The sequence below is a fragment of the Pseudopodoces humilis genome, chromosome 21, assembly GCF_049639895.1.
Source record: "Pseudopodoces humilis isolate 2021_Gansu_Grassland_sample_001 chromosome 21, ASM4963989v1, whole genome shotgun sequence".
Classification (NCBI taxonomy): domain Eukaryota; kingdom Metazoa; phylum Chordata; class Aves; order Passeriformes; family Paridae; genus Pseudopodoces; species Pseudopodoces humilis.
In genome coordinates this window covers 8,704,441-8,716,441 of record NC_142220.1, presented here as the reverse complement: position 1 = coordinate 8,716,441, position 12,001 = coordinate 8,704,441, and the positions used below count along the sequence as shown (strand labels likewise).

The 12,001-nt window shown below is 45.4% G+C and overlaps 2 protein-coding genes across 7 annotated transcripts in view; one reads left to right on the top strand and one right to left on the bottom strand.

The window, feature by feature from the left end:
* Window positions 1–2,422, top strand: part of QTGAL (queuosine-tRNA galactosyltransferase) — a 103,618-nt gene extending 101,196 nt beyond the window's left edge. For all 5 annotated transcript variants that reach the window (XM_005526820.3, XM_088065326.1, XM_088065324.1 and 2 more), the window contains one exon: window positions 2,289–2,422. The gene's annotated coding sequence lies outside the window, so the exon portion shown is untranslated. The remainder of the gene's footprint in view (window positions 1–2,288) is intronic.
* The window catches only part of TBCD (tubulin folding cofactor D), a 115,167-nt gene continuing 103,467 nt past the window's right edge, over window positions 302–12,001 (bottom strand). Inside the window, exons 35-39 of one of the 2 annotated variants that reach the window (XM_005526819.3) lie at window positions 6,959–7,048; window positions 6,531–6,618; window positions 4,954–5,063; window positions 2,482–2,566; window positions 302–1,063 (exon numbers count right to left, since the gene is read on the bottom strand). In XM_005526819.3, the coding sequence (XP_005526876.2) occupies window positions 1,052–1,063; window positions 2,482–2,566; window positions 4,954–5,063; window positions 6,531–6,618; window positions 6,959–7,048 (385 nt within the window). In that variant the 3' untranslated portion in view covers window positions 302–1,051. Of the gene's footprint in view, window positions 1,064–2,295; window positions 2,567–4,953; window positions 5,064–6,530; window positions 6,619–6,958; window positions 7,049–12,001 lie in introns of those variants that run through there. The other variant, XM_014255891.2, reaches the window with a different exon arrangement.

The window sequence follows — 12,001 nt, the reverse complement described above, 5'->3', positions numbered from 1 at the left end:
GGCCAATAGCTCTGCTCAGTGGGAGCTCAGTGAAACAGTCAGTGAAGAACCCTGAGCTCCACTAATTCCACCTGCCAGTCCAGCTTGCAAGAATCCTTAAGTGTTGAATAAGCTCATTCATAGTTACTTTCTTCAAAACCAAACAGAATCTGAGCCAGCCGGGTTGGAGCGTTGGAAGTGAGCACCTGCAGTTTGCAACATTTACTTCACAGAGAAAATGCCTTGGTTTTAGCTTCTCTGCCTAAACTTTTCCTTCCTTTCAAATTTGTAGAGAAGTGTCTGTATACACACACAGCCACTGTTCAAGTGTTGGGATAGTGGGATTTAATTACAGCCATAAAATAACAGTGTAATTACAATATGATGTGGCCTGTGCATTTGACCTCCCCATCCCACTGACCTCACTAAAGATCAATTTTGAAGCTATTTCATTTCATAAGGGGTAAGAAATGAGCTGGATTCCTGGCAGCTGCTTGAAGAACTGAGTCACCTGCTTCAAAACTGAGTGTACCACAAAAACAATTTGCCTGAATCAGTTACATAACGAGCTGGTAGGAGAGGCTTTGACATCAGCTGAAGTGAAACCTGGGGTTTTTGTTTGACTGTGACATAGGAATGACAGACTTTTCCACAGAGACACTTGATGCTCAGGGTGATTTCAGCATCACTGAGTTTTGCCATTCTCACTCTGAAAAATAAATCTTGAAGAGACCAGTGCAGCAGGTCAGGTTTAATTCTTGGTGTGTGTAGAAGCACAGGCTTCGTTCAGTCACAAACCACTGACACCAAACCAGACAGGTCAGTGTGACAGAGCATGACAAGAACCTGCCAGACAGCAACATTAAAAATTGAAAACATGGAATTTTGGTTGTCTTCCTGTGGCACATCTGTGCTTTCAGACAGGCTCTGCCTCTCCTGTGCAGCAGTGCAGGGTCCTGTGCAGCTCTGCTGAGATCCAGCATGTGGGGATCCAGCCACAGCTCAGCCTCTTCCCATCCTGGCAGCACAGGAACCACGAGCTCCAGGACAGCCCAGCAGCCAGGGCTCCTCCTCATGCTGAGCTCTGCCAGAGAGAAAGGAAAAGGACATGTCACATGGAGCAGGTGTCTGGCATCGCTGTCCTGGCACTGTCCCAGCCAGGTAATTAACAAACCTGAACAGCAAAGAAAATGCAAAGCTGTCCTTTTAGTCCTTTTAACACCGTGGTCTGAAATGTCCTCCAGCAAGATTTAGTTGTACTAAATTTAAAGGAGTAGAAAGTGTTGATTTCAGCTGAAGCCAACTTCATTCACCTTTTTATCCTGCCATGCTTGGCCTCCTCTCTCAGCTCTCAGCTTCTCCCACCTGAGCTGAGCTCTGGGCAGTGTTGGGAGCAGCACTGGGGACACAGGGACAGCTGGGACAGCTCCTCCTCCTCCTCCTCAGTGGCAGCGTGAGCTGCAGGCTCAGCTCTGGGCTGGAAGTTACACTGACTGCTTTTGCTCAGGGGAGCAAGAGGGAGAGTTCCAAAGTGAGCACAAAAGATCCAGATCCCACCTGTACCAGCTCCATTGGAGATACCTGGACGTGTATTTGGATATTTCTTATTATTCTGTTTATCCCAGAGACAGTTTTCTCCTTAAGCATCAATCTTCTCTCAGCCTTCAATAATTAAGAATTAAAATAAGGAGTTTTTTTGTGATCAGAGAGTTCATCTTGTAAGATCTCTTATTTTGAGCATAACCTTTCTATTACTTGATAGAAAATCTTTAAAAGCAACACTCGGGTCAGTTTTCATTCTAAAAACAACTCCTTGTCTGGGCAGGAGGTTCAGAGTCTTGATTTTAGAGAATTATAAAAATGTTAGCTGAGGTTTCTTAAAATTGTACTAAAAACAGGTGGTAAAAACTGGAAAATGAGTGAAGAAATTGCTATGAAGCAGCAGGAGGTCTTTGAAGGGTATTCATAGTGTCTTAAGTATTAGTCTTTAAAGAAAGATAAATATTTATATACACACAGTAACACATATTCTGTAAAATCACTAAAAACCTCTCTTAGAACCCCTACCAAAGCAGAAAGTTCTGTACTTCTGAAATACTGAGCTAGGTGGGCACATCCAAACTATCTAAAAATATAAATAACATATATATATATATTACATATATATATATATATATACACACATACACTATGGTTTTATATGCTATTCATGCACAGAGGCAGTGCTGCAATCCTGTGGTTTGCACACCACCTCATGTCATCATCTTGCTGTTGAAATTGAGAAGTTCCTGTGTTTTCCCTTTCCCCAGGAAGGGCAGAGGAGCAGTGGCTGCACATCTGTGTCTGGAATGTGGCGCTGCCAGCCTGGAATGCTCTCTGGAATGAGGCTGGAAGGGCCTGAGGCACCAGCTCCAGCCATCCCACGTGTTCTGCAGCTGGCTGGGAACATGCTCAGGACACCTCCATGAACAAAGCACCCCCTGGAGCACGTTCCCACCTCACCTTGGTCACCAGCTGGGGTCGGGGCACTTGCAGCAGGTCACAGAGGCAGTTTCGTCTCTCCCTCACCACGGGCAGCTCTGCTTCCCTGGGAGAGCAGAGGTTGTTTCAGTTAATTCACACTCATCCATACAACCATCCAACTCATCCATCCATCCATCACTCGCTCAGTGATCTGGGTCAGCCCTGCATCACAGTGGCTCTGTCCTTTCATGCTCATTTCAAATGCCAGCAGTTTTTGTTGTGTCACCTCTGAAGAGTAATGGACCATTTTTGTACCACCCTAAGGTAAACCACAAATACCCACCAGATCTGCCACAGGTAACCAGTGGCTAATAAAATGACCAAGACTATTATTTTATAGAGTTTTATATTAAAAACCCTACTGATTTGTACAGCCCTTTTGACTGGAAGTTCATTTAATTGATTCTCTAAAGTTATTGGATTTGGAGAAGATGCTCCCATCCTCTTTATAGAGAAAAAGCGAAAAAGGGCAAGTTAGAAATCACTTCAACTTTTTTTTCACACCTTGGACAATTTATCTTATTTCCTGGAAACTTTCCTGTGGCTAAACAAAATCTATTATTTATAGAGTAATTTGTTTAAACTCTGTATGACACAACTGCATGATAAAAGTTTCTGGAGTCCCAACAAGGAAAATATGTGTATCCAGTAATCACCATATCAAATTCTCATTTGTCTTCCTGCTGCTATTAGGGAAATTCAGAATTTAGACTGATTATTTTAGCACTGGGAGAGCTTGAGGAAAACAAGCAGCTCACTGTGACAGCAACAACTTCAAATCTCTTTTTCTACAAACTAATATACCAAGATAAATCAGTTTTGAGTACATGAGCTTTTTGTCTTTCACCTCAGAGCAATGGCCATAGTGCAGCAGGGTAGCCAGGGCTTGCTCCAAGCCAGAAAAAGCCAGGCACACCCTAAAAATGACAGGGTGAAAAAGAGAATATTCATTTTTCTGGAGAAGTGTTTTGTTTGGATTCAGGAACCCAGTTCTTTATGAGCAGAGCTGAACTGCCACTGCTTCTCCTGCACCACTGTGAGTGCTGGCCCTGGAGCCATCCCCTGTGACAGCACTCAGCTCATCCTGCTCAGTGCCAGATAACAAATTCCTCATGCAATTCCTGAGCAAGTCTGCTCTTAAATGCAGGTTTCCTAATGGAATTCTGAGTCAGACCCAACACAATCCTAAATTTCCACGTAAACAAGGAATTGTAACCACAGGCAGAACTGCTGGCAACCACCCCTTCAAACCTGAGACTCTTGTTCTAATTTTGCACTGGAAAATTCAGAAAAAAGAGCAGCAGCCACCCCTCCTAATGATAAACTCAGCTTTCTTTTCACAAATATAAAGTTATTATAAGCTCAAGCACAGAAATAAACTGGAAACTACATAAAAGCCAAACAATGTAACATGCAGTCTGCAACTCTGTCACCCACCCTTAATGTATATTTGTTCTTTGAGCTTGTCTGGGATAAATTTATTTCCATGAAATGTCAATGAAGACAGCCATTTAATATAATGACTAAATAAATGATATATTTTTCTATATTTGTCTGTTCTCTGTGACTGCTGTGCTGGCCCAGGTCTGTGACAAGGAAAAATATTTAACAAGGCAGCAAAACTAATAAAATAATTCTTTATCTTAAAATTCTGTATTTTCTCAAATCTCCCAGCTATGCAACCTTTTATCTGCCCAGGTGATGAAAATGCCCAATGCTAGAATTTGCAGAAAGGGGAAAATCCAGTGCCAGAGTGCTGGTTCCCTGCTCCTGTCATTGCAGAGCTGCTCATGGAATGATTCCTTTGCTCTGAAAGTCACTGGATCATGCTCATGAAGAACAGGACCCTCTTCCCTTGTCCCTGGAAGAAGGTAACAGTACAGGTAAAAGGAGGGAAAAAAATGAATTACATTCCATGAAGTGGTTGTTTAATTCATGCCATCCTATGCCTGGGAAACATCTCAACTGCTCCAATTCCAAATCTTTGCTTGAATACAACGCTTGTAGCATGTTGAGTAATTACATTTCATGGGAGATTTGAGCTGTTCTGCTAATTCTGTTGTTTTCCAGCTTGCAGAGATCCTTCCTTTCCCCAAATCCTGCCAGTGCTTATAAATGCCAAGAAACTGTCTGTACAGTTGAAGTTTGACTGTTTGCACAGCCCAGTCTCTGGTTCATGGAAAACTTCCAAGATTTCCTCCCTTTTTATGTAGTTAGAAAAATATGGGTATTTTACTTTATCTAATGGTGATTTTATACATCCCCTTGCAGCGGGGCCAGTATCCTGGAGAGTTCTTGAGAAGAGAGGAATTCTTGCAGCAGTGCTTTCGTGGCCTGCAAGCACTAAAGAGCTGAACCCACTTCTTACAGCTTCCTCCCCCAGCTTTCAAAGGCAGCGTGTTTTGGTGACTGCAGGGCACGGGGGGTGTTTTAGGGCAGCACTGCACGCACCAGTTGGTGTCACTGAGGATGCCCATGGCCTGCTCCACGATGGCTGGGTCCACCACGTCGCTGTAGGTGAGCAGCATCTCGTACACCTGGCTCGCCGTCGTCTTCCGGATCTGCGGGAGGGGCAGAGTGGGCAGAGCCCCCAGGGATCCTCCAGCCCCGTCCTGGCCCTGCACCCCCCCAGGAGCAGCCCCTGTGCACCCTGAGGTGTCCACAGCAGCCTCGGGGCCGTGCCCATTCCCTGGGGAGCCTCTGGGGGAAGAACCTTTCCCTGAAATCCGACCCAAACCTCCCCTGGCACAACTTCAGGCCTTCCCCAAGTCCTGTCACTGGTAACCCCAGAGCAGAATCAGTGTCTGCCCTTCCTCTCCCCCTCCTCCTCCTCTCATGAGGAAGTTGTGACACCACTGAGGTCTCCACTCAGTCCCCTCCAGCTGAACACACCAAGTGCCCTCAGCTGCTCGTCACACGGCTTCCCCTCAAGAGCCTTCACCATCCTTGTGGGCTCCTTTGGATGCTCTGATCCACAGGGAAGAGCCCAGAGCCGTCACTGGTGCTGGTCCCTCAGCTGGCTGCTGTCACCTTGTGTCACCTGCCTCCGACAGGGATTTCCTGCAGGAAGGGACCTCCCGTCTGCACCTCAGGGAATTTCATCTCAGCACCCCATGGACCTCCTGCTCCTACACTCGGTGCAGAATTTCCCATTTCCACACCTCTGTCCCTCACAGGGAAGGAATTCAAACATGTGAGAATGGCCCAACTGGAAAGGGCCCAACTTTGCCAAAGGAAGGCAAAAGAATTACAGGGTTATTTCTGGACCCAAATCCCATTGACCCATCTGTAAAAACAAAACACATTTATGATGTAAAAAACCAATAAACCACAGAACTGAAATGATCTCTCTCCTCTTACATTGTGTCCCTCCTGCAAAGGATTCCTCATGGAGCAAAAACACACAACATGGAAATGTAACAGAAACCTCAAGTACCAAACTTTGCAGGGTCAGGGGCTCCCAGGTTTGTGCAATGAAAAAAACCCCAAGCCTTCCTAAGTCCACACAGATTTTGAAGGACTAAAATAGTGTCATCATATATGTGATCTCTTGTACATACTCAGATTTTTGTGTCCTGTTAAGTTACAGGAAAAAGGTAAAAATTCTGCTAAACCTTCCTGCACTGCACCAGCTTTTATCACACCTGATGAAAAAGTTTATTTTCCTTGAACAGCCCTACTCCAGTGTTGCTACTCTCAGAAATGTCACAGAACTGAGAGTAACTTATCTGGTTGGAGCTTTCAGCACTAAATGGTGCACAGCTCTTCCCAGAAACAAATGGCTGAGGCACCTGCATTGCTCCCAGTTTAACCAGTAAGGGCAGGAGGTGGAAGGGCAGCACGTGTGGCACAGCAGGTACATGGCAGGCAGCCAGCAGTGTCAGGAGCAGATCCTTGAGAAATAAAGCCTGTTCTCTACACTAATACCTGCTAAAGAGAATGCTGCTTTAATACACTTTCAGTTATTTTTCATTTGTAAAGTATGGTAAAGAACAGAGCTGATAATGTGCAAAGTCTTCAGCACTTACGATAGGAAAGGGATGGCAAAGGAGGAGGAACAACTGGAAGAAAACTTTCTCTCTCATGTCTCCTTGAAATTGAATCAGGCCACAAAATCTAGAAAATATCAGAAAAAAACAGATCTTGTGTTATAACTGCACAAGTGCATTTTGAAGACTAGGATGAAGATGGACATTGGGAAAAAGGCAGGGAGGGGAAGCTGTGCTCTCTACAAAGAAAAAGCAAACGATTCCCTTTAAGCATCTTTAGGACTGTAAGAATTTTAAAACTTGAACAACTTTATCAGATCATCCAGAGCTCTGAGACTCTCACAACCTTCAATCACATGTATCTCTGTGTATTTTCCATTTAAATTCTACATGAACCAGACCTGTTACATCTGGCAAGTTAAATATTCTTCACTTCCTAGGAGAGAAGATTGATTTCATTAACTCACACTCCTATGCTGGAGCGAAGCTTCCGGATGTCTTTGGACCTTTTGATCTCTTCTTTACAGAGGGTGAACAGCTTCACTGGGAAGGGATGGCTGAAAATGGGAAAGAAAAAAAGATGAGCAGAAGGTTTCAGCAGAATTTCAAAGACATTTCATGATTGTCAGGATGCCAAACTAACATTCCAAGGCAAGGCAGGACTCACTGCAGGGTGGTTTGTGCTTCCCCTCCAGCAGCTCAGGAGAGTTTGGCCACCACAGTCCTGGGCTTTTCATTTTTTAACAAGGGAAGGAAGAAATTATTATGAATTTTTTACATTGCTATTGTCTGTGTGCTGAAGAGTGAACTCCTTTTAGCCAAACAGGTTCAGTCCATGCAGGGTAAGTGGCTTGCCATGGCTTGTGTTTAAACAGTGTGGAATGATCAGAAATACTGTGTCAGGAATTACATTATCCCGTAGCCAAATAACAGTTCCTTAGTCTGTGTATCATCATGGTCATTCCCTAAGGTCTCCAACCAAACTTTACATAAAAGGGGATGAATGTTGTTCTTAACTACTCCACCATTTCACTGCCCAAATTCCTTCAGTGATTCCAGACAACGTAATTAAACACAGGGCTCACAGTTCTATTACGTGTACAGGCCATGAAGCCATCTTTAAATATATTTAACAAATTCTTTTCTCTTTCCACACAGTCTGGGAAACGTGATTCTCACAGCTCTTTCCCAGACACTCGTACAAACACAAGTACTGTTAGTTATTCCAAAGAGCTATTAAAGAGAAGGAAAGAGGGACTAATGCTTTTATTTCAGTTCAAATTATTTAATCTTTTACTTGCCACACTCAAGGCTGAAGTGCCATAGATGCAAAAGAAACGATTTCATATTTGTCTAGTGAGCACAGTAACTCCTAGGCTGTGTATTTTGGAAACCTCACTGCATTGTGTATGGAAAGCAGAGAGCAAAAATAGTAACATTCATTTTCTGCTATCACAATTCAAAGCAGTGAGTAAAAACTACTGGAGAAAGCTGGGTACTGTCATCTGTTGAAGGGCAGAACATTTAAAATAAGATGTTTATAGGAGTGCCAAGATGTTTTGTTAAGGTAATATGCCTTGTTCTGTAGAGTTTTCCAGACAAGAGTCAGTGGTTTTTAATGACTTTTTGAAAATTTGTATTAAAATCCTGGCATGTACTGGCGAATAGTGACCTGTTTAAAAAACCTGAACAAGAAACCACGGTAAACTGAGGTAAAGAATTCTACACATGGTGGGAACAGCAGCCATCTCCATGAATGAGTCCATGGCTGTCTACAGGCGTGGGTTTGTGTGGCTGGGTGAAGGAAGAGCTCTCTGAATGCTGAGGTATGTTTTGTCTTACCTTGGTGGAATTTCTCCTCCTCCCACCCCAGTTCCACAAAGCCCCTGTGCAGACAGCTGATTACAACCCCTGCAGTGCCTGCCTGGCTCCCAGCACAGGCCAGGCCATACAGTGAATTAGGTGAGATTTAAACTGGTTCAACAACAGGGACATCGCTGAGAAGGGGAGCAACAAAGAGAGCAGCTGCAACAAGAGCATCTGGAATAAATTTGAAACATGGAACCTCATGAGCAGCATTTTGTGTTTAAAACAGATGCACTTTCCTTTCTGTTGGTTGCCAATTCTGCATTTGCAATAACCAAACCTAACCTATGTGTGATCTCAAATGACTCAAATAGTTTGGCCTCTGTAAAGGAAATTGAGAAAATTCCTTCTCCTGTGTGGGCACCGTGCCAGCAGGAACAGCACAGCACTGGGGAAAAGGGATCAGTCTGGAGTTCTCTTTGCATTCTGTGAGCTGGGCACAGGTGGCACTGCCAGGGCTGCTGTTGTCCCTCCTCCAGGTGAGCTGGGTCCCAGCAGTGCTGCCATCGCCAGGGGAACTGTCACCAGCCACTGGCACTCCCTGCTGCATGGCTGTTCATGCAGGAGAAGTAAAAGTGCTTAAAAAAACAATCCACAGGAGCATGGATACATGGAAATTATCAGCTGGAGATCAGTGGAGACACACACTTCCTTAAAGCACTGCAGGATCACCAGAAAAAAACAGAATACATGGGTGCTTCTGTTGAATGTGTGAACTATGTACATGTAAGAGAGAAATGCCACTTAGTACCCCAGAGAGCACCAGATCCTGAATGGTCATTCCAAGGCTGTTCTGTTTACATGGCACTGAGTATCAGACCCATCTTACCACACTTGCAAGGAGCCAGCAGTGCACAGGGCTCTGGGCAGCCCCAGCAGCCTGGGGACCCCTCAGCCACGGGAGCAGCAGGAGCCTGTGACACTCCAATGCCAGCTCTGCCAGCAGCCTCGACTCACTCTGCTTTGTCCTGCCTTAAGGGACCCCCAGAGCAGCAGGGAGCTGCCAGGAACCTCTGGGCTTTAAGAGCAGCCACTGGTGAGTTCCCAGCAGCCCAGCCCGTGCTGCTGCATTTCTGTGAGCTCCGCTCCGAGGTGTGCCCGCCGCCTGCAGTCCCCAGCCCACAAACTCTCCCTGCACTGGCACAAGAGCAGCTCCACAAACTGCTCTGGGATGGAATCAGGAGGGTTTGGGCTGTGTGACCACAGAGCTGAGGGCTCTGCTGCCCTGTTTGGTGGGAGCAGCAGGTCAGTGATGCTGCAGCATCACCCACACTTCAGCCCAGCACCCCCCTGCCCTGCTGCCAGGAGAAACCCACTTCCCTCCCTTCCCTTCCTAGGCTGGCACAACTTGTGAGACTGAGGAAACCCCTCAAGCTGAGTGGGAGAAGAGCACTTTTCACCCAGAGCAGTTCTCCATTCATGGCACAGGGATACAAACCATTCCTGTCAGCACAGGGAGGGGGAACCTCTCGTGCTGGATAAGCAGGTTTATGTCACCTTAGGACAGGTAGGAAATAACACTCAATGGGCTGGAATATGCCCAGCAGCTGTTCCTTTCCCTAAGCCAAGCACAACAGAGGAGCCAGTTCTGAAAGCCTTTTGATGACCCTGGTGACACTAAAGCTGATTCATTTCCAACCCCACAGGACAGGTATTTACCCCACACTCCCCATCCCTGCTGGTTCCACACAGGGTAAATCCACCTCCCTTGAGCACGAGCATCCAAACCACGACAGTGGAGCAGCAACACCCAGGGCTCACTTGTCCTTTTGCAGAGATCACACACCAACCACACAGAGCCTCCTGAACACTGAGCTTCAGCTGCAGAACCACACCAGAAATGTTGAGCTTTATATTCTAAACTGTACGAGCTGTAGGGTGTGAAGAGAGAGGAAAATGCCTGGCAGGTTCCACCTGTGCAAGGCAGGAGTGACACCCTGTGGCAACTAATTTTAACTGGAGCACTCACTAGGGTTAAACTGATCCTGCTCCTAATCCTGGTTAAATTAAGCACTGTTGGATATTACCTATTCTGGACTGTGGATGTTTTATTAGAAAATAAATGTGTGGGAGAGTACACAGTTTCCATTTCAAACTTCAAAATGCATTTGCAAACACTTTTTTACAGTGCAACAGTTGCTTATTTGGCAGCTGCTTTAGGTATAATCCTGATGCCAGACATCCTACATGCCAATTCCCCTGCTAAAACTCCATTCAGCCCAAAGGTAAAAAAAAAAAACGAGGGAACGAAATGAAATGGGAGCTGAACATCCCAAGGAAAAATACAAGCATGTATCTCATGTATCTCAGCTTGTATTTCAGGCACACTCTGCACAAAAGCACCTGACCCTGCAGGCACATGTGGCCTTTCCAAGTCACCAAGCAGTGCCTCTGTTTTCCCACCCACCCTGTGATGTTCTCACACATTTCTATGGAGGCTGCTCTGGAAAGGCAGTAAATGGTTCCATTCCAGAGACCAGACCCAAAGTCAGATTTTTCTGTTCAAAAAGGAGTTGGTGGCATCCAACAGCAGGGGCAGGCAGGAAGGCCTTGGAGCCAGGATCAGTGGATCCATCCCTAACTACACCCAAAGGACTTACCAGAGTAACAAAATGCAAACATTCCATGAAATGGAATTTTGGGCTTTCCCACCGTGTGTTGATCCATGCCCAGAGCACGGCAGAGCCCTGGGTATTCACCTGGCTCCCTGTGAAATACCCACAGTAACTCACCCATGGCCAGCTCTGCACCAGGAGAGAGCTCTGCACCTACATTCCCAAAATCTGCCACATGCACAAACTAAACTCTCCATCTTTTAATTGTCTTCCAATTCCCCACTAGTCTGTGTGAGCCCAACTCCCTGGGCTCTGTATGGTAACAAGTTCTGCACTCCAGGCCAGCATTTCACTCCCTTGACATGAGCATGATCCACTTGGCTGCTTCATTGTTAATTTTCTTTTTTTCATCATCAAACTGGAGGCAAATACATCTGGATCAGCTTCAAAATCTTTCCCCCCATAATAGCCCTGGATTTTATTTCAGGTCTTTTGCACAAAGCATCACAATGGCACCACAGGGTTGAGTCGGAGTCACTCACACAGCAAAGGCATTGCTGCTACCACTTGGTTTCTGTTCAGTGACCTGGGAGACAAGACTTTGACTGGAATTTCCATCCACAATCTCTCACCTTCCCCAGCAGGGATGACTGGAACCCGTGTGGAAGCCCCAGATCACTGGCACAATTACCAAACTCAACAAGTAATATTCACTCCATCTGTCTCTGACTCACTTTAAATTCCCATTCAAACAGGGACTGCCAAATACAATTTAAGAAATATCATCTAAAACCACACTTCAAGACAAGAGTGGTCTCAATCAAAACTTTCAGAATGATGAAGGCTTTTCAGATTTATCTGCTGTGAGCAACTCTTGAATCAACAAGTTCCCAATCCAGGATCTGTCCTTGCAGGATCTATGTTGCACAATTCTGTAAATAGCTGCAGATGTGCCAAGATGCTGCCTGGGAGAGCTTGTGGAATAGATTTTAATATTACTGAAATTAAAGTCACTCTTTTCTGAAACATCTGCAAAACCCCATGATTTCACATTGGAATATCTCACTCACATTCATCTGCTCCTAAACT